General features: G+C 41.0%; 1 protein-coding gene across 1 annotated transcript; it reads right to left on the reverse strand.

Moving 5' to 3' along the window:
* Window positions 1-167: 167 nt before the first annotated feature.
* Window positions 168-26,367, reverse strand: CHODL (chondrolectin). Its single transcript, XM_021532455.3, has 7 exons — window positions 26,274-26,367; window positions 10,690-11,002; window positions 9,855-10,012; window positions 6,152-6,199; window positions 5,698-5,781; window positions 4,305-4,407; window positions 168-304 (listed from the first exon to the last, which is right to left on the reverse strand). Exons 1-7 carry the CDS (start codon window positions 26,365-26,367, stop codon window positions 220-222), a joined length of 885 nt encoding a protein of 294 aa, XP_021388130.1. The 3' UTR covers window positions 168-219.
* Window positions 26,368-27,842: the final 1,475 nt, after the last annotated feature.

A 27,842-nucleotide genomic window follows, 5' to 3' on the forward strand; every position in this document is an offset into this window, starting at 1 on the left:
ACACATACCCTTTATTTAGCATGGCATATTTTGTTACTAAATTAATAAACAAACATCATATAAAAATGATCTGAACATTTGCCTCAAGGGGGAGCTTACAGTTCATTCTTGTAGATCCTTTGCATTTTCAAGCCATTCCAAGCTAATGTTCTTTGATGACATTATAATACAGCCTCACTGCAAAATGTTATTTTTGCTTTGTTTTCAGTCACTAAATCATTATACCTCCATGCTACTGTCCTTCCTAGGCGTCTTTGAAATCCATAGCGTGGACTGGTTTGGACTGGTTTTTGTTCTTCCTTTACTGAAAAATAAAAATATAAACTATTTTCAGTGCATGTGTGCCTTTGCAGTTCTTATTCAGCTCTGTGATCAGACCTGAGCACTCCAATCTCAAGGCCACATTTGGTGCTTTCACAGTGTGGGTTCCCCACCCACAGTGGCACTGTTACCAAAAATAACAGACCACCCTACTTAGCAGTGCTGCTCCCAGGAACTGTATTTAATTGGCCTGGATGGCTTTTTTTTTTTTTTTTTTCCAGTTCCCATCCAACCAACTCTGTACCTCTGATACAGAGTAGACTTTTCAGAGGATCCAGTTTGACCAGGGCTGGTGGGAGCTGAGCACTTCCCTTGTCTGGGGGGAAGCAGAGCACCCACACCCCTCCAAATCCATGCCCAAGGTGCAGCCCACCCACCCCGGTGGGTACCACACCCCTGCCCACCCTGGGACACCAATGGGTTCACTGAGCATCCTGCACCAGCAAGCCCCTTCCTTTCTGGGCTTCACCTGACACCTCATGAAGTGATGGCACATGAATCAAACTCCTAGCAATGAATGACTGGTAGAAAGCTTCCTTAAGGCTAGTTTTCAGTCAAAACTGTCAATAGTAGGTTTTGTGTTTGGTGTTTTTTCAATTAAAAAAAAAATAAAAATATAAAACTGGTTCCAAAGAGTACTTGCTCTGCAATACTGCTGATGTGTTTGCTCTGAGGCACCCTGGAAGTTTATGGCAGTATTTCCACATGGCTACAACTGCCACAATACACCATCTTCCCTCCCTTGGATTGGCATATGACAGGGCACTGCAGACTACTGAAATAGGAGCCACTTCAGGAGCCATTTCAATGAAGATGCTTCAATCTCTGGATAGAGTATTTCACACTGATGGGGTTTTTTTTCCATTTAAGTAAAAACCAGAAGAGGAGAAGTAGCCCTACTTCTGTAAGGTGGAAACCTAAGAGTCCCAACAGTCCTATACATTCAGTTTTACTCCTTTCCTGGTGTGTAAATTAAGTGAGTCTGAGTTGATTTAAAAATGTACTTCGAGGGTGCTGAATGCTGCAGTAGTTTTCAGTCCCTCCAGACTTACCTCTGAAGTCCCACAAAGTACTGCATTATGTACCTGAGCCCATTGGAGTGATTGAAAAGACTCCCTTTGGCTTCAGTGGACTTTAGATCAGGCCACAATGCTATAAACAAAGCAATGGCAATGAATCAAGTGGTTCCAGATCTTCCTTCTTAAAGAAACGAAGTCACTGCCTCCTTCCAGATTAACCCAGCGAAAGCAGGCAGAATTAATGATTAAAGGCTTTGAATGGAGAGTCCTTGCCACACAGCAGGAACAATTTCTAAATACCTTGGATCAGAACTAGAGCTGTACCAAATGAGGTTATCTTCAGCAAACCTACGCTGATTTTCACTGCTGGTTCAGGAAACAGATTTTAGTGACAAAGGTAAGATGCAATAAATTGGTTATTGGTGTTTTGAGCATATTAGTGTTTTGACCATCAAATGCAATCATAGAAACTGAGAAATATACCAGGTTGGAATTTAAACTTTCTGCAAGGCATTCAGATGATAATGGAGATGGGTCTTTGAAGCAGTTTCTCCTTGCTTCCCTGGAAGAAATGAAAGGGAGAGCATCTAAGCATGAATGAGCTGATAATTTCTGCTAGCTACAGGGACGAGGTGTTGCTTTGCCTTATTACTACCCTTCAAGAGCCCAATGACAGGCAAAATTAGTCATGACCTTTCAAGCTAGGCATGTCCTGGTTGGCCATGGGTTGTGGCTTTCAGAGGAAAGGTCACCATGTTGTGGAAGCCTAAAAAAGAATGAGAAGTCAGGTTCATGTGGAAAGTTGGGGATCCCTCCTTCCCCAGCAGGACAGAATCCCTTTGCTAAAGTTCTACAGTGTCCAGATGATAAGTTCAAGTGATTGTTTCTTTTTTTGATTTGTTTTTTGCCCAAGAACTGCATATTTGTGATGAGCCAAAATGGCTTGCAAGGCAGGTCGTAAGTGGAAATTGAAAATGGATAGGAAAATATTTTTTAAAAAACAAAATTTTGTTTCAAAACATAAATTACTTAATTTTTGGTAATTTAAATGCTTTTTTAAAATTGTTTAATTTCTTTAATTAAAGGTTTTGCTGTAACTCAAATTGGACATTCTGGGGGTGGGGTAGGTGGAAAACAGCCAAACAATAAAAAAAAGAACCGTGTTTTGCACCAAAATAATTTTGTCCTTCATTTTTTTGTCATTTCATCTATCAAACTAACAGCTAACAGAAAAAAGGGAAATCTTCCAAGGTGAATTTCCAATATCTGCATCATGCAATTTTGAAGTCTTGGAAGTTCAGATGAATTATTTCTGGATGAACTGCTATAGCATCAAAGGCCTGATCAAAGCCCACTGAAGTCAACACTACTTTGATTTCAGTGGGCCATGAACCTCTCACTGCTTTCCCAGGAGTATTCAAGGGCTGAAACTTTTCTCAGAAGAGAAACACCTGCCAGAAAAGCTACTAAGATGTACCATACTTACCAAGAAATCCAGGGCCACTGTCATAAGGGTTCCAGAATTCAATTCCTATGCAACTGCTAGTGTTATACATATTATTATTTTACTACTCTTTTCTGCTTTGACCTTCCCACCTTCTGCAGCCTCAGTGGTGAGGTTTATATATAACATTTCACAGGCTTATATTTGCCTGTCATAAGACAGGTTAAAAAGTGTTAATTTTCCTTTTCTTTATAGAAAATGCATAAAATAAAAACACAGTTAAGTTTGTTATGCAGACTTCATAACGTCTGCTCTTTATGGCTACTTGTTTCAATGAGGCATGATACCAAGGAGTACTGAAAATATCACTGTACATTCACTCATAGAGACAGAAACAGTCTTCACATTTGGAGTGTCTTCTCACCTGAAATAAGTTACTGCAGCTATTGGCAGGAAATACTATGTAAAAATCATAAGGAAAAAATAAAGAGCTAAAAGCAAGGAGGAACCTTCTTAAAAATTTCTTAAGACCGTGATATCATATTCCTTTTAGTTATTCCTGTTCTTCAAGAGGGAAAACATGTTACAAATCTGCTTATTATTCTTAATATGTTATGTAAACAGAAGTTTTTTATAAAACATATTTCCGTTTAAGTTCTTCTGGATTACATTAAGTTGAGAACACTTCCTGAACTAAAGGAAAAATGATATTTGAGAGTTTCAGAAATACTAGTTCAGAAAAAAAAATTATATGCTGTCATGTCTTTATGTAAATATATCATATTTTGAGAAAAATTAAAAGTCCAAAGAATTTTAAAACATGAAGCAAATTATACTGTATTTAAAAGGCTGAAATGTTTCTTTTTTGCATAATAGTAACCCTGCTTGATACCACAGCTATGAATACATATCTATTTATTTTATGCATCCTCTTTAGCACATACATGATGCACAAAGGATATCGCCCTAGTATGTGGCTCAAAGCAAGCTTTTGCTTTTCATTTTCAATTTCAGTGCTCCAGTGGTCCATCTGTTGTTTGCATGGTATGTGCAGTGGAACAGGATTAAGCAGCTGCTGGCCCTTAGGGTTGTCCTTGGAGTAAATTCTTACTTTAGCTTAGAAAGTGAGTCCTTGGGTCCACCCTGTATCCATGAGGGACCCCTCTACAATTTCCCACAGCCCAGGTACTTTGCAGGTGGTAATCACAATGAAAGAGGTGAAGCCAAAGTGCTGACAACTGCCCTGGCTATTGAGTGGTCTGCAAAGAGAATTTCTTCAGAAACAGGTGGAGTCCCAGCAGCAACATTCTTTGAGACCTGGAATTATTTCAGCATGTTGTGGAAAAGCCTGAAGGTGAATGTTCAGCTGTAACAGCTGTAAGCTACTTGCATTTTAATAGATGAAAAGGCGTGTATTTGCATATTTGGGGACAGATGTAAGCAGTCTTTCAGTGGGAATAGCTTGCCAAAGGAAATATGAATTCTGCATTATAAAACCACTATGGATGAGTATATTTTACCTTTTATGAAGCATCTGGAAACAGCAAGTCCCAAAAGCCACCAGTATCAACAGCAGCAGTGGTATAGTGGGTATTACAACATAAATTAAATTTGGAATTATACCTACAAGATAAAAGTTCTCATTAATGTTTCCCATGTTGAAAAGCTTTTAACCACGTGAGTAAAAATTGGGAGTAAAATACCAGGAATACATTAACTTATACAAAAGAACACATATATTCCTTCTATAGGAAGATCTCCAAAGAGAACTCAGCAGTATCAAGGATAAAGCAGCACTTGAGTTATGTGCAAAACATATCTTCAGGTCTTCAATTCTGATATTTTCCAATTTTGTAATCCAAAATTCAAGTGTTTTAATGGAATACATCTCACAGCCTAATTTTTTTACGGTCCATTTTAACTGTAGACTCAGTTGTCCCTTGTATGTGGATTCCCTGCCCATGCAGGACCACAGGAGGAATGATCCTGGCTCTTCACTTTCTCAAAGGACACATAAAGCCTCTCCTTGACTAATGAGGAGAGCTAAAGGTGCTCCACTGCAGGTTCCTGCACAAAAGGAGTGGGAAAAGGTACAAGAAGAGACTCTATCATCTGCCTACAATAGAGGATGAGGTCTGCAGCTTCCAGAAGGGTACTTTTTCCCAGTAACTATATGCCCATGTTCTGTACTAGTACATATTTAATGTACAAATTGTGGAGATTTGTTTACCTATTGTCCTATTTTGAAAATATTTTCTCTAGCAAGAATAAATGTGAATATTCATTTGCACAGTTTGTATTAAAAGGAATTATTGATTACAAACCAGAGTTCCTCAATATAAGAATTCCTCTGGAGTTACAAATAATGGAAACACCAGTTAGGAAGCTGGCTCAAATCCAGACAACCAGTGGGCAAACATAATCCCATGGTGCAACCCTGTAAAATCCAGAGCTGCTCCTTAGACATGTTCAGTTCCTTGAAGCAAACCCAGGCTACAACTCCTCCTGAGCCTCGGGGCTCTATTCAGAAGATAAATTGCTGAATGAAGCAGCCAGGGGCATTGCAGAATCTGGGCAGTAGGCACCCATTTCCCAAATATCAAGTGTCATCTCTACTGGGAATCTCAGCAAGGCACTGAACTCCTCTTAGCATGTGGTTTTCCAAAAACACAGGGTACCTTGGGGAGCTATGGACACGGTGTTTATTCTAAGTTTGGAGAGACAAGGAAATAATTTGTTTCAACAGCAACTAAGAGGACTAAGACTCTTGAAATTTTATTCAAATATATGTACTTTCAGGGCTCTTCCCAAGGAACCAGACTGTTTCTTCCTATTGACAAAAATGGAAACTGAAATATTTAATTCCATTGTTAATATTTTGAGCAGAGCACTATTTCAACATGAACACATTACCTGTTTCAGTAGCAATAATATGATACTGATCTTCTGGTTTGCTTGTGTCATAAGGATTTCCTGCTGGCACTGTTGGAAAAATATCTGAAAAGGAGATCAGACATTTTAGGAAAACAGTAAAAAATATGGCCATTATGTTGTTAAATAAATTAATAGTAATTACATTTTCATTTATATTGTTAAAATTAATATTTTTTATGATTTATTAAAAATACATGTAAACAGGATTTTATTACAAAATTGGAATTATATCTGGAAGAAAAATTACAAGCAATGCTATTCTGAACAACAGCCATATATTTGTAGCTGTTGCTGTCTGAAGAATTCATTTTTCCTATGTTCCAGTTCATAACTGTGCCTGTTAAACTTGAGTAATTTTGGAGGCTCTTGAATGCTATCCTTATAATTATGCATTCACCAACATAACAGAATTTAATGTGTCAAAATTTCTTACCGTATTCTGGCTCTGCTCTGTCTCCTAATTCTTTTTCTAAGACATTATCTGTTAAATCAATATTTGAAATTGGTTGTTGAAGAATGAAAAATGTGTGCAATAAAACAGATGTTTCCATTTTTTTTCATGCAGTATCACAGAAACGGATACATTCCCCAAACAATAATTGCTTAATTCTTCAGCATTTCATCTTCTTACCAAAGACTCTTTGCAGACTAGTGTTAAATCACCTCTAGTTCATACTTTTTGCTCCTTAGAAGAAGGCTATAGTTTAGTTTCAATTCTTGGTGGGACTGATTTAATGGCTAATAGTTAAACCCTAACTTCTTGTGCTGAATATAGTGCCTAACATATCCAAAGTTTCATTTGTGCAGACAGTTCTAAAATATATGAAGTTCTCTCTATCATAATAGTGCTATGAAACTACAGTTCTGAGTGTCTTGATAAATACAGACTGCTAGAAGAAATTAAAATAGCAATAAAGACAATTATTTCACCTGCTCTGGTAAAAAAATAGCTACATTTGGCCTTATATAAAGAAAGACACCAAGATACCCCAAAGAACTGAGCTACTGTCTCTTGAGAGCAGAAGAGGAGATGAGTTTTTAATTTGATTGCATAATCAAACCTACAGGAGCTGGACAAGAACTAAATCTGGTTGCAATTACCAACCTATAATTAAATTTAAGATTGCTGAATGATCAATATGATCCAAAGCCAGACTGAACACTGCAACAGTAAACACTGTCAAGGAAGGGCTTGGAAAAATAAAAGTGTCTACCAGAAACGTAGCTGCTGCTTGAGCAAGGCTGTCTAATGAGGACTGTCCTGGACTTGCTGATGATACAATTAGATGCAATTTTATCAGAGTCACCTACAAGCTGTTTTGGCCTGTGGCTGGTATCACATATTGAATACAGACAGGAGAGTTGTGAAAAACAACATACTCAGATAATAAACTGAAATTCAATATGCATGTGGCACTTTAGCACTCCTGGTGAAATGGATGCATTTTGCACTCGTAAGAGGTGACATTGAAGCCTTTACAGTGATTTGAGGGGGGAAAAAGGTCATTTGTAAGTCTCACTTGGTTTGAGATCACAAATGTAATTTTCCTATAAACATTTTGTAACTTTCTTCAGGCAGTGAAAGAAATGTCATATATCTATTTATATACATTTCTGCATCTACTCATTTCCTCCATGTGACAGAAAAATACATTTCTGGAGAATAGTCTGTTTTGCTAAAGAGCACAATTCCCATACTTTGAAAAATAAATAGCGACAATTCAGTAGTACTTTATTTAGCTGCATAACAATGTCGATACTAACAATAATCTACCTATACATTGTTTGCCTTATATGCCTCATCATAAACTAATAACCTACTTCTACCTAGAGAAAGAAATATAAATGTATTTTCATTGTTACTGTTATCACTTTGTTTCCTGACAATCCAAAACACCCAACATTTTCTCAGATGGCAAAAGCACTAGAAAAAGAAATTTTTTATCACATCTCAACAAGAATAGTAAGTAGTTCACTAGTACAGAATAATTATCTAATTTAAATGTGTTTCCTTTTAAAGTTAGGAAATACACCTGAAACCAAATCATTTTAATAAAGCCCGCAATTTCTGACATAAAAATGTTGGGGTTTTAACAGCATAAAATAATTTTATTTTGTTAGCCTATTTCAAAATATTTCAAACACTTCTAAAAGTGATTAAATTGTCACATTTCCTTGAAAGGCTTAGGATGATTACTGATCATCATAAAGGAGTGATAACCACTGAATTTCAAAAGCAGGAACAGATTTAGTGGATGATAGTATGCCAAAACTATGTCGGTATATCAACTCTGCCAAATAGTTAATATTTGCTTGCAATATTACTGTTAATATCCTCATTAAGTGACCAGAAAGTGAAAAAGTTATGTATCCACCAAAACCAGAGGAACAAAATAGCCTGGATCTCTACAGACAGACCTCTACAAAGAGAGTGATTATTTTTTGATCATCAGCATAGAGAAAGGCAGAAGGAAACTGCAGAATTACATAGCTCAAACAGCTGCTAAGAGTAGGATTTCATAGAATTATAGAATGGTTGGAAAGGACCTTAAATAATAGCTTTTTTCCAACCCCTTTCCATGGGCAGGAACACTTTCCACTAGACCAGGTTGCTCAGAGTCACATCCAAGCTGGCCTTGAACATTCCCATGGATGGGGCATCTACAGATTCATTGGGCAACCTGTGTCAGGGCCTCATCACCTTCACAGCAAAGAATTTCCTCCTACTAACTAATCTAATCCTACTCTCTGTCAGTTTGAAGCCATTCTCCTTGTCCTGGCACTCCAGACCCTTGTAAATTGTCTCTCTCCATCTTTCCTGTGGGTTCCCTTCAGGGACTGGAAGGCACCAAGTAGGTAATCTCAAAGCCTTCCCTTTTCCAGGCTGAACAACCCCAGTTCTCCCAGCCTCTCCTCCCAGCAGATCTCTCCATCCCTCTGCTCCCCTCGGTGCTCCTCTGGCCTGGCTGCAGCAGGTCCCTGTCCTTGCTGTGCTGGAGCCCAGAGCTGATGCAGCCCTGCAGGTGGGGTCTCAGGAGAGCGGGGCAGAGGGGCAGAATCCCCTCCCTGCCCTGCTGCCCACGGGGCTTGGCATGAGCCCAGCACACGGCGGGTTCTGGGCTGCCAATGGCCAGGGCATGGCCAGCCTCTCCCCACCAGCACCCCCAGTCCTTCCCCCAGGGCTGTTCTGGATCTGTCCATGCCCAGCCTGGATTGGTACTGGGGCTGCCCTGACCCAGGAGCAGCAGCTTGGACTTGGTCTGTTAAACCTCGTGAGATTCCCATGGGCACTTCTTGAGTTTTTATTAATTAATAAATGAAATAAATCCATAATTTCCTATGAATTCTGACTTTTAGTTTAGTTTTGTAAAACAAATACACCAAAAGTTGTTTGAAAACATTTGCATGATCCTGCTGAAAAACACATTTTTATTTACTTTAAGTACCACCAAGAATAGAAAATTTTACAGGCTCAAACTGGAAAGTTTACTTTTTACATCCTTTCTGGGTTTGCACCATGTTCTAGTTTATAGTTCATTTTTCCACTATTGACATATACAGAACTTATGTCATGTCTGAAAGTGCAGCCAAATTGCCTAAGATCTGTTTTTTCTGTCACCATCTCAACTAGCATGCATCTGCTTTTCCCATCTCTCTAAGTCTACATGCATGAATGCAGAAATTTTTTCCTGCCATTCTGGACTTCCTTCCTCATGCCATAACTTTCTTAAAAACCCACCACACATAATTTGGTATAAATGGCAGGGCTGCAACTACAAGGACAGTGCAATATTTTCTACAGGAGGACCAAGATGTCTTGGTCATCCTACCTAGAAAGTAGAAACTGTACACTTAAAACTCTTTGTGAAGTAAGGGAATTAATTAAATAAAAAAAATCCCGGAGAATGCATGATAGTGTAGCTAATTTTGAAATAATTCTTATTAGATATAAACAGGCTTATTTAAATGCATTAAAAATGTATTTTAATAGTTGTTATTGACATATAATATCCCCTGTTAATGCCAGCTCAGGCATGCACCAAAGGAACCAGTACCACAGGTCAAAAGATACTTGAAGATTCCCTCACAAACAAGACAATGTCCCACCAGTGAAATATAACTTCAGTTTTACCTACCTGGGGCATATTTGCAGATAAAATTGTGCTTCATGTTGCATCTATCATCATTCCATTGATAAAGGTATGGCCCTCCCAGACCAGGGTTTGCAGTTGGCTGATGATACATCACCACACAGGCTTCACTTCCACAGGAAGGCTCATCTGTGTACCAATTTCTAGTTTTTGAAGATAAGGTCCATCAGGATGACAAAAAAAAGAAAAGAGTTTGTATCAATGAAGAAATATCAACCCAGTCTCATCCTCTTCAAGACATCCTGCATTTCCCACAACCCTTCTGTGAAAGGCCCAAGCCAAACATCTCTGAATCTTAAAACAATTCTGAGCAAAGCACATCTGCAGAAGTAACACCCTTTCCTTCTTTCCTCCCTATTAGAGTCGTTTTTGTCCCCTTGTCTTGAGTTCTGTGAGTTGCTGCTACTCTGGCCTTTGGCTTCATCAGGAAGTTAAAGGCTTTTCAAAAAGGGTAGAAACAGAACAATTTACGCTAAGCACCTCACAATAATTTATTTGGTGGCTGGAGGTGGCCAGAGCCTTGCAGAATTTACCTGCCTGCTTTCAGACCACACCCAAAAGACTCTGTGTCTAGCAAAACAACCTCCAAATGTCATGCAGAGGCAAATTCAATGTGTGGGAGCAAAGAAATTTGTAGGATGAAGCCACACAATGCCATCCTATCACAGCTTCAAATTCAAAACCCCGATTGCCAGCTACCCTTCATCTGGAGAAATCAAGTGGGAGATGCCACAAATTTCATGCCATAAAGCAAGGTTTGTCATTTCAGGCTCCATCCCTTTCCGTGGAACCTTCTCAACAAGCAGTTTCACACATTTACCTGAAAGGTGACATACTTCCATCAGCCCACTGGTAGAGGTCGGGGCAAGCACTCGAAGTGGCCAGTCCATCCCCACTTCTCCACAGCCCAATCCAGAAGTCGCCATCAGAAATCCCGGAGCCTGATCTGGTGAGGTTTTGCAGCATGTTTTCTATGAGCTGCTGCTCAGCTTCACTTTCCAAGCTCAGTAGAGCCCCGCCATCGATTTCACAAGCCTGCCGGGCCTCCTGGAAGCCCACGCGCCGAGACAAGTCCTGGAAATAGGCCAGTTTGTAACACGAGTGCTTGAAGGCCCCATAGCACACCTTCTGGCCTGAAAAACAAAACCATGGGACTGCTCAGAGTACAGCAATGAATATCAAAGCTGCAAGAAAAGAATAAGCACATAATGCATATGCTGGTGAAGGATGGGAGATTTTTGCCTGAGAGGATTCATGGTGATAACCTAGCACCACTGAAGTCCTTTGCTCTAATTTAAATTTCTAATAGCACACAGTTCATGGGAATCTATGCCATCTTGCTGTGGCCTGTGAAACTCTCCAAAACACTGAAAATTCCCAATAGGTTCTAGAATAATATTCTTTACTTCATAATGACTGTACCATCAGGACTCTGTTATAGCCAGGATCTTTTCGGAGGGTATTTCCTTGACTATTTCATACTAATGAACCAACTTCACTTTTATTGTATAATCAGAGCTATTCAATTTAAAAATAAAAGTTTTAAATACACATGTTTAGTGGCAAGAAATTGTTTTTTTTATCCCCTAAGTTAACCTTGAGAGGCTGTATATGAGAGAAAATCAGCCACTCTTCACTACAATGTGCCTAAGTACAACCTGTAAAGGTCTATGGGAGGAGAGACTCTGCTCCTTACAGTTCTTTGTCTGAGAAAGATATATGTCTGTTTCCTCAAAAGGAAAAATAATTATAATTTTCAACTGCTAAGATTCTCTAGAGTTTTTTCAAGATATACAAGAAGAGGAATTAACACACTCACTTATCAGCCACAACTGAAATCCAGTATGTTTATTCAGGGACAGAAGTCTTCTAAATATAACCATCTCTTAAAAAAACTAAAATCAAGTTTTTCCCCTATTGAAATCTATAATTGGAAAAGAAAAGTAGGAAAATTTATTTTGTTGAGGAAAAATGACTGAAGGATACCAAAGTAACAAAAACTACCAGGCATTATTTAGACTGTTTAGAAATCAACAAAAGTCATTATTTTACTGGAAAATTTGACAATCACACAACATGCTGAGCTGGAAGAGATCACTGAGGACCATGGAGTCCAACTCCCAGCCCTGTGAAAAGAAGCTCAAGAGTCACACTTTGTGCCTGAGAGTGTCCAGATGCTCCTGGAGCTCTGTCAGGTTTGATGCAGTGACCACTTCCCTGGGCAGCCTATTCCAGTGCCCAACCACCCTCTAAGGGAAGAACGTTTTCCTGCTACCCAGTCTAAAACTCTCCTGACACAGCTTCAGGCCATTCCCTTGGGTCCTGTCACTGGTCACTGTTGGAATCTGAGGTATTGATGATTCCGAGACTGTAGAAAGTCTCTGTCTCTCAAGCCCCGCTGCCAAAGCAGAAGCCATAATTGGTCTGTGCTGGTTTCCAGGTTGTTTATTCTGTTTATCTCTCACATGTTCTGCTGCCCTGCCCAGCTCTGTCCTGCAGGGCAGCGTGTGGGGCTCTGCCCTCAGTGGGATGTTACAAACATTAAATACCAGAAACTCCCTGGGCTGCATTTACAATAACGTGCCAATATCTGTCACCTACGTTGGACAGTGTGTCCCCAGCCTGAACCAACAGAAAAATGCCAACACCACAGTGAGACATGGAGGGCATGAAGAAGGAGAAAAAGGACAAGACACACCCAATTTCCTCCATCTTGTCCCCTTTGGACCCCTCATCTAGAATCCTAAAATTTTACTTTTGCACCCATGCCACACTTAATTATTGCTTATATCAAACACTCAGAGCTGGTAATTCATGCTGTAAGATTGAAAACTCTTTTCCATGGACAGAGATGACAGACAGTGTCTCTGGGGGCTCTGTCCAGGGGGGTTCCTGACCCCTGCCAGGGTCCCAGACCTGCCAGGGCAGCCAGAGGGAAGCCCTGGATTCCCACAGTCACCAGAGGGAAGAGATCAGTGTCTGCCTCTCCCACTCGTGAGGATGCTGAAGACCAAAATGAGGTCTCCCCTCAGTCTCCTCCAGGCTGAACAGACCAAGTGACCTGAGTGAGTCCTCATACGGCTTTCCCTCAAGGCCCTTCACCATCTTCATAGCTCTCCTTTGGGCACTCTTTAAGGGCTCTATATCCTTCTTATATTGAGGCACCCAAAACTGCTCACAGCACTTGAGGTAAAGCCACACCAGAACAAAGTTCAGTAGTCTATTGTACTAGATCAGATTTGCATTTGAAAATCTTGTATGTAGTGTCATTTTTAAGCAAAACCAGATACATGACTCATGTAAATAACATTTGAACAAGACTTATCCTGTTTCACCTTAAAAAAAAATGTAATTTGTCACTAGGAAACAGCAACATCCTCGCATAACTTCATCTATATTTATGTTTTCCCAGGAAATTTTTTTCTATGCACAAAGAGTAAACATCAAAGTAAATAAAAACCTTTAAAGCTACATAAAGTTCATTCTTTTTACATTAGCATTGCTTCATTTTTGTATTAATAAGTAGGATATTTCCAATAGCAGACAGCACAAGGGCTGAGTCAAAGACATCTCTGTATTTGCACAGAGCATAGTTTCAAGTACTTGCACAGAACAAGCAGATTGTATCAAAGATACATTCATATAGGAATGGAAAAACATGACAAGCTCTTGAATTTTAGCTAAATCTGAAACTAACTCTTATTGTTTTGAGACCATTTCTGTTGTAGAAAGCTACATTATAGGGGCAGTAGGCAGATACTATGCTTAACTTTCTCGGGTTTCCTACAAGTCTTATAATCTTTCCTGAAAAAAAAAAATAAACTCTGACATCTTCACTTTATAATACCCTATTGAAGTTCATCTGGAGAAGGACTATCAGGAAGAAAAGCAACTTTTTAATCTCATTCTTACCTTGGCAGATTTCTGAAAATTTAGTTGTTTATCAGTAATTAATGTACCAAAATAACACAGGAACAAGAACAGTCTGACAAACTTGTGCCACAAGTATGGAAAAAAACAGGCTCCAAGATCAGGCAGAGAGCCAGTTTTGACTTTCTCTGATAACATCCTGACAACACAATGTATGCCCCAATTTCTTCCTGGCATTTCTCTTTATTCATATAGGTTAAGAGCCTTGCCCCCAATAAATGTAGCAAGGGCCATAGTCCTAGCTGGGCAGTGGTGCTGAAGAAGCAAGGGACAGAGCTTTTAACAGAGATTCACATGAAATAAAGGGCATCCTCCTAGACTTTGTGACCAAAAGAACTACTATAATCAAGGTAACAAAGTGATAAGTCTAAATTGTTGCAAAGTGGGAAGTGCAAGAGCAAAACCTCCATGTGACATCCCAGATCATTCCCTTCTTCTACAGTGCTGAAACTCCAATTTTGTTAGCATGATCAATTTTCCTCAGGAGATCTGTCTCACTGACAGGACAGAGTGCACAGGGCAGGAAGAGTTGATCAACATTTTGACCCTCACTGCTGGGTGAGTGGCAATGGCTCATTGCCAGAGTACACATGTGTATATAGCAGCACAAACATCCAAAGCCGAGCACTGAATTGTTCAGGACATTAATCACTTCCAAGGAAAAGTGACCACACCTTTCCCTGTAGCTGAAGATTGGATTCAAAGCATTAATTCAAGATGTACATGCAAATTGAGGATGAAAGCTTTGTCCGTTCTCTTGCTCTTTTTATTTTCCCAGACAATCTTTGAAATAAACTCTCCCATTACTCCTTTCATTCTGTGCACATACTTCTCCTTGAATCAAGTAGTAATTTATGAGCAAATTCAGGTGTCAAAATATCCTGGTCACAGTCTCAGTCATGCAGGAATATTCAACCAATTGCAGTGGGCAAGCTGATCATTATGGTTAATAATTCCTGCGCTGTTCCTCCCTCTCATGGGAAAATATCATCTTTGCCTTTATAATACACAGTCCACTCCCCATCCCTGCACGTCTCTCAGGTGCTCCCCTCACACTCTGTCCTCATGTACAGCCTCTGCTTTTCTGTGACTCTCCCAAAATCTGAATCAAACCTTCTAGCAGAAGAAGTGGATCCTTGCTGGCTACCCAGCTGAGCTTTCTCAGGATGCTCATCTGCCAGCCAGCTGCTGTTTGGAGACTCAGGTAGAATCATAGAATCCTTTAGAATCCTGGCAAAGACCTTGAAGGCCATTGAGTCATGGCAAGTGCTGTTTCTGACCTGCTCCAAGGCTGGTATCCAGAAGCTGTGCTGTGTTCTTGTCCAACACAGGGGCTGCATCAATGCTCAGCTCCATCGCCCACACCAAGGAAACCAGCTGAGGCTGTATGGAGCAGCAAGGAGGATGACAAGCATTTGTGATGCACAAAGGCAAAGAGCTACTGCAGCCCCTAATATGTGCCCAGCTTGCCACCATTGTGCACTCAGAGCAGGGAGTCCTCTCAGAGCCATCAGAATTTAGATGTGAAGGCCTAATTTCTATCCAAGGGTTTCCAAGTTAAAATCTTGAAGCTTTGTGGAAGAAATTTTCTTTCTTCCCTTAAACTGACCAGAATAATTTTTAAAGACACCATTTTTATTGCGGATATTTGGACAGGGTTAAGTAACTCTAAAATCAAGTTTTACAACATGAAAGAATTGAACAAATTAAAATTTGCATGAAATCCAACTCCTAAATTACTGCTCTTTCATTTTTTGCTCTCTCTACCTGTGGTAAAAGAAATAATTTCTTCCTCACAGGCTGATCATTTCTGTGAGAATATATGTCCAGAAACCAACAAAGAAAACAGCAAGAAACAAAGAAATAATTGGCATTAAGACCCATAGACCCAAAGAGTGTGAATGAAGCGTGTGAGGCAGAGCAGTAAGGTTTCTGGAAGAAGCTGTGAATTTCTCTTGTTCTAGTTAATTTAATCCCTGTGTTTAGGCAGTGACCTACACTGAATCTTTTCTTTCTTCTTTTGAGCAGACTTTGAACCAGTTCCACCACGGCAGATAAATGTGTTAATGGAAATCTGCAGTTGTGCCTTAATAGCTGGCAAATCATTTGACATTTTAGTGCTCTTCTCGGAACACGCTGAGATGTCAGGTTTTAAAGCTTCATTTTTTTTCCCTCTCGCTACTAATTTCTGAACTACAAAGCAGAAATAATTTACCGCTGAAAAATGACAGAATGGACAACATTGTACAGCAGACAAGTATGGAAATATCAACTATGTGCTACTTTACCTTATTCTAACATATTTCTGCAGACTCCACAGTTAGTTCTGAAGCAACATTTTGTTATTTCAGCTCTATAAATTGAGTTCTAATTTTCCTGTCACAATTAAATAGAAACTAGATTTGTAAGCAAGACTATCGGAATGAATCATGTTAAGATATTATGCAATGTGAATAATCTTTTATTTTTTTTTTGTCTCATCATCCCATTAGCTGATGAAAGCAAGTGAACAGGATTGCTCCAGAAAGTGCTAGCTACCATTTCTATCCATATGGGTCAATTTTCATCTTTGGGTGTTTCACAGAAGCTCCATAGTAGAATGTTCACAGCCTCAGGAAAAAAAAAAAAAAAGTATTTTTAAACTAAATTACTCATTAAAATACTTCTGCAGATAATTCTACAGGGGGAAAAAAATCTAATTCAAGAAACAAATAAATAAGCAAATTGCAAGCTGTTATTTCAATCAGTTATATCTCCATTATGTTTTAATAACAAATCTTCATTAAACAAATAATAGGTTCCTTGATTACTGTCATGACAGAAGTTACAGGAAAGTGTCATTTAGAAGCAAAATTGCTGATAAAATACCCAGGCAAAGATTTCTCTCCCTAAGAGCATCAGGCTTATTACTAAACTAAACCCCTGCAGGCCCATGGGGGGCACAAAGGTCATTTTGAGTGACACACCTTGCTTAGATGGAGTCTTTGAAGATATCAGGTAGAAGATAAGCTCCCTGCTGATAAAGCCCATTCCTCTTCCTCTTGAACCTTACAAACTAACATGCAATCCAGGATTTGATGCCATTAACATCCACCTAGATTAGGTCAGCCACTGCATGTGCACAGCATATGTGAAGAGAGACAAAAATGAATGCACAAAACCTGATGTACTGAACTCCATTATGTTTTTGTATTTTGACTTTTTTTCTCCCCAAGGCAATGGATTCAGCAGAAAAATCAGAAGAGCATTTGGCAAAAACAAGTGTGAAATATTTAACATTAACCAGAGCAGCATGATCCTGATGGAGACCTCTGAAAACAAAGTGACAAATAAAAACACAAGGACTTAAGTTAAAGAGATAATGAAATAGCAAAACAGAAATTTAAGGTAATTGACCAAAATATTCTCTGCCTGTGCTATGAAGACTAGTCTTGGTTTTGAGCTTGCATGAGTGCAGTGACCTCAGGGATGACTAACCAGCATCCAGGACACTGGGCACAATTTGTTTTCACCTGTCCCCATGTCAGAGGGACACCAAGTCCAGTGATGCAGTCCAGAATGTGGCCAGGAAGAGACTAAATGGTAATAAATTTTCTTAATCACATTTTGTTTCAAAGCTGATGCATCTTGTCAGATGGTCTTTGCATCATCCAGTCAGAATTTGCCTGGATTCAGCTGCTGGTCATATTTTGCTATATTATGTTACTGCTGTTGATGTTTTACTGTATCATATTTTCATCCATCCACCAAATATAATTTTTATGATTCATATTACTTTTTAAAAAATAAACTGTGATAACATTTCATAATTACATTCTGTCTGCATTTATGATAAAATCAAGTTGCCATCTTCTCTCCCAAAGTTTGTAACACTGAAGACACATCGTTCTCCAGCTGAGTCAGTGTTCAAACCACTGATGTTTCTCAGCTCACAGTCCTGAGCAGTTTAAGGAGTTCCACATGCATTCAAATAAAATCTGCTGTACAGATCACATGCCAGCCTTTATCTGTACTGACAGCTTCATAGCAATCTCTTCCATACCTTAGCAGGTAATTTATCCTCCAATCCTCCTAATAACCAAGCCTTCTGAGAGAAAAGAAAGTTGTTACTGGTTTATTCTGGATTAAGGATTATGCCTAAATTGTTATCACAGTTTTTTCTTAAGTGATCTCTCAGGGTGAAATATTTTCAAAGGTTCTAGGTCATTTTTAATGGCTTCTATAAAAAACCCTGAGGGCCACATTTGTCTATCCAGCAGCTGTGCTTCAGGCAGACATGCACAGCAGACAGCTTGTGTGCATCATATCAGAGCATGCAGCTCATGTCTAAATGGAGGCTGCCCCCAACCTCTTGTGCAAAACTCATCTATCCATCAACCATTCTTAAAATACTTCTTGCAATGGAGTATCTTTCTTGCTAAATTCTTGGGCAAGTGAAAGTTATAGATGCATTCATAGACAAGAAGTCTAAAATGATAAATAGGATTTTTTTTCTATTCTTTCTCAAACACTGGCCAGATAATGTAACTTTAGCCATTAACCATCCCATATCTTAGCAAAGATGATGCAAGAAGTCTTTAGACACCAAGGAAATAGTTGTCTCTAGGACTAACACAACTTTTGTAAAAAGAAAAAAATAAACAGGGATGATGAAGTTTTAAGTAAAATCAAATTGCTGTATTATATCATTTATACAGAGATTTAGTACAGTTATGCAGCTTATGAAGCTACACAAGATGCATTTGTTCTGTCCAGTCCTTTTGCCATGGAAAGTGATTTTCAGTACATTTATTGCTGAAAATGGGGCTACACCTTAATGTCAGCCTTCACTAGTTCAGTTATTGTGTTTCTAAGCACTTTTGGGGATAGGGAATGGGCTTATTTCTGAATTACAACTGTTCTCAATAGACCCATAATAGCTACACCTTTAAAAAATCAAGCAATCAAAAAGGAGACAGTGCAAAGGAGCACCTGGCAGTGTCCATTTATATATTAAATATTCCTCATTCCTAACACCTGGATGTTGCCATCAGCTGAATAGAAGTGCAATTAAAATTGGATTTGAGAGCTTCCATGCACAGTGCAGAAAGATTGCTGGTAACAAAAATGGATAGTTAAGAGTACACATATGACCCCTTATGACAAGTATTGATCTAAGAAGGTTATTTTTGGGGAGGCTTGTCAAAGCCTCTGTGTGCCCTCTTTTTTAGGTCTTGGGAGGATGCAGGAAGATTCCTTGTCCTGCAAAATCTTCTTCATCAGGTTGAATAAATTGGCGGGAGAATTTGTCTTTTCCACAGCAGATTAAAAGTTTTTCTGGATTTTCAAAATCCCTGATGTGGTGCTTCAGGCTTGTTCTTGGTGTACTGGGAACTGGAATACCAGAGGGTATGAAAGCTGCCATCTTCACACAGCAATGATATGAGACTTATTCACTCATTTCCCAAAGAAAGCAACACACATTTATTTCTTGTACCTAGCTTCTTAGCCCTGGTGCACAAAGGAGGGAACATAGGCCATTGATAACAGAGATGTAAAGAACTAGCTTGATGTCTAAACCTCATTAGAAGCTAATCAATACTTCACCCTCCATAATTACCATTGCAGGAAAACTACAATTACGTGAACCAATTCAGTGTGTCTTCAACTGGAAAATTAATATCCATTTTTATGAAAAGGTTTTAGTCACTTATTCAAATTATAACTCAGAGTCAAAAAAAAAAATCTCCAAAGTATTTCCCAAAAACTATTTCTTTTTTTTTTCCCCCAGGTCAAATCATTAAAGCCCTGACAGCTTTCCTTTCTTCTAAGTGAAACATGCCTTCATTTTGGCATCAGTTCTGGTTTCAGCTATCTAACACATCATAAATTTAAAGCATGAGATCCATTTAGCTTTTCCTGTAATAACTATTCCCCTTTCTTCTGATCATGTGAATTTACAGGTGTATATCACAGGGCTTGCCATGGCAGTCAGCCACTTCCTTCTCTAAAGGGCCAGCTCACAGTTGCACTGTCCTGGGGGTTCACAAAAAGTGGCAACATAGGTGCTAAAACAACCCCCTAAAGTTTCCAATTGCCTTCCCTTTTTTAAGGAAAAACTTGGACAGAATCAGGCCGATGATAACACTCAAGTGTCAATGGCATCCATTTGAATCTATTCAAAAGAGGAAATACAGTGTGTTGGAAAGCTCTACATATCTACAAGTCTGCTCTGGGATGTGGATTATTTTACCCAGAACTTTAAAACCCCAGAACAAAAAATAGCCCAACCAAACAAAACACCCCCTTAACAGCTGAAGCTGTTAGCAGTGAGCTTCCTTTGTTTTGATTTTGTTCTTTTTTTTTTAATTCTTATCAACACAGTAACACAATACATTTTTATATATAATAACCTAAAGAAGACCAAGTACTCCATAATTTCAACAGTTTATTAAAAAAGCATAAACACTGACAAGACTGTCCCAGAGAAACTGTGGATGTCCCATGCCTGGAAGTGTTCAAGGTCAGGTTCAATGAGATTCTGAGCAACCTGGTCTAGTGTAAGGTGCCCCTGCCCATGGCAGAGGGTTGGAATGAGACCTTTAAGGTCCCTTCCAACCCAAACAATTCTGTAATTCAAATTAAGCCCATTCATCAATAGTTTTCTGTGTAGCCATGAAGCCCAGACCAGAATTCACAGAAGCTTTAAAGATAGGCATACTATGCAGCTAAATTGTTGTTAACTTGCTGTGGAATAGACATAATTGACAAAAATTGTAGTCTGAATGTCTTAAGTATGTGTGCCAGCCTAGGGGAGCAGAAATAGTTTTTTTCTCCTATTCCAAATCAGCAGATTTCCACAAATACCCACTTTTATACTCATCAGTCAGTTCCTTCAACAGGTTTTCTCCTAGGCATAAATGTAAGCACTTCTTACGGTTTCTGCTGATGGCTTATTTCTTACTTTTGCCTCTAGAAGGAAATAGTTCACTAACACTTTGGTCATAGAATCACAGAGTACCATTCATTTGGAAGAGACCTCCAAGGAGCATCAAGTCCAACTCCTGGCCCTGAACAGGACCATCCCCAAGAACCCCATTTGCCCAAGAGTGTTGGCCAACTCTTCCTGAGGTCTGCCAGGCTTGGTGTGACGGAGCCTGTCAGGCAGTGACCACATCCCTGGGGAGTCTGCTCCTGTGCTCAGCAATCCCCTGGGTGAAGAATCTTTATTCCTGATATTCAGTATGAATCTCCCCAGTCAGCAGATCCCCCCTATGTCAATTAAATTAAGAAAAAAGGAGAACAGAGAAAACCTACTCCTTCTCAATTATATTTCATAACAAGCATCATCCATTCTCAGTAATTTTCAGTGAAATTTGAATGTCCTTTTTCCAAGTAGGCGCAGTTTCATGAATTTGTAACCAAAGTATTTGCAATAGGTGTAGGTAATATATATGAGTGCAAATTATATTAATTTCCTTGGTTTAAGAGTTTCCTAGGGTGTAACACCCTTTATGCATTTCAGGAGTGTGGAGTGCTTTCTTTTTGAAGCAGTTCCACAATTAACAGAGAAACCTAGAAGCAAAGCCTTACTCGTTCACCTGCTCCTAAGAAAGTAGGAAAAGTCAATCCACATGGAATCATAAAATAGGTGACAGTTTACTTAAGGCAAAAATTGAGGGGAAGTTTAAGGGGAAGAAAATATGTTAAAATATTATAAAGGATAATTTACACTAAGAGAAAATTCAAAGGTTAATTCACATTATATGTAGTCTTTGAGACTACATGTAGTGGGATTAATCTCACCAAACTTCAGTTCTTTCCCAAAAACCTGTTCATACCTAAACTGACTTACTGACCTCCCTGTGTAGACAATTAAACAAAACAAACACAGATAGTGTTTGTTACAGCAGCTCTGCAGTATATTCAAAATCCAAATTTAAATGAAATTAATCTCATTCTTAAAATACAAACTTTTTCCTTCCCTTCTTATAAAGAGAGCCTCGAGTCATCAACTGGATCCTGCACCTACATTCAGATGCACTTGTAGACATGCCAATTTTTTAGTTAGGACTCATTATTTCTTAAGATTGCTTGAAACTGAAGGTCCCAGTGTTTGTCAGTGGTGGCAGGAGTGACTGCTTCAGCAAGAGACTCAACTTCCAACTAGTGAGTGACCAGTCATAGTATGGGATTAGAGTGTAGCAATTACTATCAAAGGATTGTTTCATCTTACCTATTGTACATTAGCATCTACCATCTCTGCTGATCAGAGATTTGCAATGAGAAAACCACTGTGGGAATTAGTTTCAGAAAAAATAATGCTTTATAAAGAACTCTTTATGAACCAAAGTATGTTCCTCTGCAAACATCTTCTAATCGAGAAGTTTGATCTACACAGGATCAGACCTGAAGTACACAGAGTTAAAATCAAGGTACAGAACATGAGTTCGACCAGGGAAGAAACCAGATTTCTCTTTCTGGGAGCAAGAAAAGCCATGTGAAAGCAAGCAGGCTGTCTATACCATTCCACAAGGTTTTTACCATAGCTCCTTCCATGGTAGGCATTTCCTTTTGGACTCTTTAGCCAAGTCAGTGCCTTTCTATTTTTGAACAAAATGCTCTGAGCAAAAAGCTGTATTCCTGGGAAAACAGCATGCTGGTCTGAGACACAGCACTAGGATTGTCTATGTATCTTTTCTTGTCCCTGAACAGAAATGCAGCCTGGCCAACCTGCACAACTCTCACCCATGGGAAAGGTAAGCTATACATGGTTGACAAAGGGGGAGGAGAGTCACCTCTAATACAGAAAGCTGACTCTAGAAACTGATTTAAGTACTTGGGTATTTCTACCCTGCACAGAAGGACTCCTCCACCATCAGAAGTCTCATCAAAAATGGGTTCTCATTCCACAAGGTATTGTGGAATTTCTTGGTTTGCAGCAAGGTGTGTTTAGCAGAAATATGTATTATATTCAAAAGTCATCCCCTCATTTCACTCTAAGAGCCCAGCTCATTGATTTGTCCCCAAGAAGTCAGTGCTCAGTACAGCTGAATAAGGATGGGAAATAATAAAGGAGTCCATGGGAATTCAATGCCCATTTTCTCCTGCACCTCTCTGAGTCTCAGCTTTAGTGATTACTGAGGCCTTCAACTGAGCAAAAGAATCTTGTACTATCTGGGCATGCCTATCCAAGAAAAGCTTTTTCAGTATAGAACTAAATGCTGGATATTTCCAACAAAAATAGTTTAACACACACCTGTTGCACATACAGATGAGATGGCCATTTTTTTATCAGATATTTGCAGCTCAGAATTTGAAAAGATATAGCATCTTGAAACTTATACTTCACACAAAAAAACCAATAACCTACAACTGCACAGTAGAAGGTTTCATCTAGAGAAAATGCTTGCACTTTGACAGACAAAATTCAGGTGTAATAAGCAGGCCAAGCAAATTCAATTAAATGAAATTATGCATCTTTTGAGAAAGGGTTTGTTATCTCTAGTCAGTCCAGTATCCATGAAGACATTGCTTACTTTGCAGTACTTTATGTAGAACACAAATCTTATCATAAGCCATGTGAATGAATATATCCACTTCCTTAAAGGCATCTGAAGCAACAAAGTCTGTAGGTTAGGGGAAACTCTGGTAGTTTCCTGACTCACCAAGTGTTTTTCCTATTTAGTGTTTTATATATCCGAATACTTTTGCACCAAAATAGATAAATATTGTTTTAAAATACTACATCACTATTTAATCTGCTATTGATGTACAGCAGTAGCAAAGAGCAAAACTTTAAAAGCCATAGAAATACAACTAGACAAACAGCAGTCATTAAGCTATAATATCTATGATTAATACATAGGCTGTTAAATGATTAGTAATAAGATTAGCTTGCATCTCTCCTGCCCAATAGATACTTAAAGTAATTGCATCTTTGCAAACTGCATTATCATCACTTCATGTACTTTATGATGTCATGGCACAGCAAGGCAGACTCAGCACTTTCTCCTGAGCCTTCTTTGGGTTTTTTTCTTATAGGAATCAATTCTCTGGCAACACTAGTTGGATATGGAGGCTGTGAGCACTGCTCACAAAACGTCTGTCTAGATATATTAAAAATTAAAAAACATTTTGCATCACTTTTTAAACTTCCCAAATTAAAGATGGCAAAGAAATAACACCAAAATGCAAATTGTTTGCTGCCAACAATAGTTTTAATTACATCCTAGGAAAATTAACATACTTGGAAAAAGCAGCAGAAACTCTTTACTTTAAAAAAATGGCATTACAAAAAGACAGGCCTTTTCTTCTCTGTCCTCTTGATACTGTGATCAAAATGGTAGCAACTTTGCAGTTATTGCTAGGTCTGCTGCAAACTTACTGCAGTCAATGGGACTCTTCACAAAGTCCAACCAGCAGTCAAGCAGTCTCACAAACAGCTTAGGTGAGTAATAGGAGCTATATATTTATTTGGAATGAGAGCAGTGGAATTTCCTACTATGCCAGATTATTAATCATGACTGAAGCATAAGTAAATTTTTTTAGGAATAGGTCTGTTTAAGATATAGACTTATGATTTCAAGCATTAGCTTGCTTAAGTCCAAACTGCTAGTTCTTATACAAGAGAAAGGTAAGAAGAGGTGACAGCACACACTGCCCAATTATTCAGTGGTTCCACTTCTTGCCTAAAATAATGTCAGCTACTGCTAGTACTACATCTATCATGTGCATGGCCCAGAACACGGGTGTGGTCCTTGAAAGAAAGAAACAAGGGGAAGAATAAAGTTCTTCCAGTACATAAAAATATCTACAATAAGCAAAAATAAATAAATGTGGTTGTTATTGCCTAGGAAACCTTTATCTAATGAATACAACTTCAACAAATAAAATAATAGTACATAAATGGTTCTTTCTGTAAGTGGCTTCAAACCCTCTCCTGTACTCTACTAGACAAGTATTATCAGCATAGTACAGTGACATGAGGCTCATCATATGATTTGAAAAGCTTCAGGGAAATATGGGGCAGAGTCTATGTCCTCTCAAAACCCCCAAAGCCTAATGTGCATCTAGGAACCGTTTGACAAGGCAGTAAACACACATCACACATGGCTTTAAAAGCTGGTCCTGTTTCCTATGTCTCTGCTACACACAGAAGCTGCAGTTTAAGATTAAGCGACTGGGTTTCTTCAGCCACACATGGATTCCTGCACTGACACTGCTAATGCCAAACGCATCTCATAGATAATTAATATTCACTATTCCTTAAAAATAGCAATGTTACATAGCAGTCATATAAATTGTAATACTTAGGACTTTGATGCATCATATAAGCCAGTATAATTCACAGTATAACAGAGGTATATTAAATGTTTCAGGCTATTGTTGAGGCAAACAAGCTTTTTCAAAATGTTGGAAGTACTGCTACTTAGATATTATTTCCTGAAGATATTGTTTTACCAAAAGCCCAAGAGCCCATCTCAGTTGTATCATTAGAACTTGCTTCAAATAGAGCATGATCAAAGTGGTCCAGTGACTGCCCTCCCTCAGCAACTAAAAAAGTTATCTGAATTCAGCAATCAAATGCTTGCAACAAAAAAAATAACCTACAAAAAAGTTTTGTTGATATGCCACTGTTACAGCCACTGAAACAATAGTACACAAATAATTTGCATTGTTCTGGAGACACTTTGTAAGAGCCATGTTCTTACCCACGTATAGACACACATAACTTGCTAACAAGCAGAGTGGAGTGTGGAAATCTTTGTTTCCAGGCAAATGCATGGATGTATAGGCACATGCAACATACCCCAAGTGCCTGCCAGCTTAATCTGGAGGGTCTGAACCGAAGTAAGCTTAAAAGGGGTCTTTTCATTAAATTTAGCCATTTCTGAGTATATGCACCTGTATACTGCACAGTGGGAATCCACAGCTCTTAAACTAAACCCAAGCTCCAGTGTCACATACAGCTTTCTAAAGTACTGTTTCCTTTTGGTTTTGAGAGTTGCGGGTGCACCCACACACAACAAAACTCTTTATGCCGCACATTCATAAAAGTTTGCCCTCTCCCGAACAATATCGCAGACAAAGAAGAAAAATCCCTGCCCGGCTGCCAACAAAACTCAGCGCACGGACGCTCCTCGGGAAGACGCTCGATCTTTTTAAGCAATTCGAGCGCAGCCGGAGCGCGCCGGGGATGAAGCAGCGCTAAGAATTAAGAATTCGGGGCAGGACAGGAGCGGGGCTGCCGCAGGAGCCCGCAGCTACCGGCCCAGGGGTGAGCTGAGCATCCCGCAGCGCCCCGGTCCTCCGCAGCATCCCCGCGTTCCCCGCAGCATCCCCGCTCCGCCGCGGGGCAGCAGCGCCCGGGAGGCGCCCCCAGCGCTCGCCGCCGGTGCGCGGAGGGTCCGGGCAGCGGGCTCGGTCCCGGGTCCGCCCCGCGCCGCTCCCGGAGCGCTGCGCTCCCGCGCCGGCCCCGCACCGCGCACTCACCGCTGAGGACGCGCCCGGCGAGCGCCCCGGGCCCGCACAGCACCGCGGCCGCCAGCACGGCCGCCAGCCCCAGCCCTCCTCCTGCGGCCCCCATGGCGCTGTCCCGCTGCCGGCTGGCTCCGAGAGGCGCTCGGGGCAGGGCGATGCCGGCCGGTGAGCGAGGGACGCGCACCCAGCTCCGCTGCTGCCCTCCGCCGCCTCCCCGCCGTCCTGCCTTTATCTGCTTCCCCCGGAGAGGGACCGCCCCCGCGCCGCCCCCAGCCCCAGCGCCCACCGCCCCCAGCCCCTGCCCCAACACCTATCCCAGCCCCTATCCCAGCCCCTGCCCCTGCCCCTGTCCCTGTCCCTGTCCCAGCCCCTGTCCCAGCTCCTATCCCAGCCCCAGCCCCTGTCCCAGCCCCTGCCTCTGCCCCTGCCCCTGCCCCTGCCCCTGCCCCTGTCCCTGTCCCAGCTCCTATCCCAGCCCCAGCCCCTGTCCCAGCCCCTGCCCCAGCCCCTTCTTCAACCCCAGCCCCTGCCCCTGTCCCAGCCCCAACCCAACCTGTCCCAACCCCTGTCCCAGCCTGTCTCAGCCCCTGTCCCGGCCCCAGCCCCTGTCCCAGCTGCAGTCCCTCCTGTCCCAGCCCCTGTCCCAGCCCCTGTCCCTGTCCCAGCCCTTGTCCCAGACCCAGCCCCTGTCCCTGCCCCTGCCCCTGCCCCTGTCCCAGCCCCTGCCCCAGCCCCAGCCCCAGCCCCAGCCCCAGCCCCAGCCCCAGCCCCAGCCCCTGTCCTGTCCCAGCCCTTGTCCCAGACCCAGCCCCTGCCCCTGCCCCTGTCCCTGTCCCAGCCCCTGTCCCAGCCCCTATCCCAGCCGCAGTCCCTCCTGTCCCTGCCCTTTGTCCCTGTCCCACCCCTGTCCCTGTCCCAGCCCTTGTCCCAGCACCTGTCCCAGCCCCAGCCCCTGTCCCTGTCCCAGCGGCAGTCCCTCCTGTCCCAGCCCCTGTCCCAGCCCCTGTCCCTGCCCCTGCCCCTGTCCCAGCCCCTGTCCCTGTCCCAGCCCCTATCCCAGCCGCAGTCCCTCCTGTCCCAGCCCCTGTCCCAGCCCCTGTCCCTGCCCCTGCCCCTGTCCCTGCCCCTGTCCCTGTCCCAGCCCCGGTCCCAGCCGCAGTCCCTCCTGTCCCAGCCCCTTCTCCGAGCTGCCGCTCAGGTACGGGCTGCGCTGTCGCATCCCTCTCCTGGTTGGAGGCTGCGGGTGCCGGGTCCCTCCCAGCATCGCTGCCGGGTCATTTCGGGTTACTCACTGTCCCAGTGGCTTGGGAGTGTGATCCAAACCCAGGTCTGTCAGGGTTTCATATCTGTTTGAGGGCTTTGCAGACCTTCCTGGTCTGTGTTTGCTCTAAGAAGAATATAAATGTCCTGTTGCCAGCTTGAAAATGTGGGAATATAGGTATACAGGTATATACCTGGAAAGCACACATACACACTAGACTATAAGTATATATACTGGAAAGTCCCCTTTCCTCATTGCCCCAGAAGATACTGTAGTTAAATCCATGTTGCTGTCACTCTGAAAATGCACTGGAAATTCTC

Source organism: Lonchura striata, chromosome 2, assembly GCF_046129695.1.
Source record: "Lonchura striata isolate bLonStr1 chromosome 2, bLonStr1.mat, whole genome shotgun sequence".
Classification (NCBI taxonomy): Eukaryota; Metazoa; Chordata; class Aves; order Passeriformes; family Estrildidae; genus Lonchura; species Lonchura striata.

What these genes read in the sequence shown, in the direction of transcription:
- CHODL (XM_021532455.3), bottom strand. Translation starts at nt 26,367, where the DNA reads ATGGGGGCCGCAGGAGGAGGGCTGGGGCTGGCGGCCGTGCTGGCGGCC. An exon ending in TATTATTGCTACTGAAACAG is followed by an intron (nt 4,408 to 5,697) that starts GTAATGTGTTCA and finishes TTTATCTTGTAG; the next exon opens with GTATAATTCCAAATTTAATT. An exon ending in TTCCAGATGCTTCATAAAAG is followed by an intron (nt 305 to 4,304) that starts GTAAAATATACT and finishes TTTATTTTTCAG; the next exon opens with TAAAGGAAGAACAAAAACCA.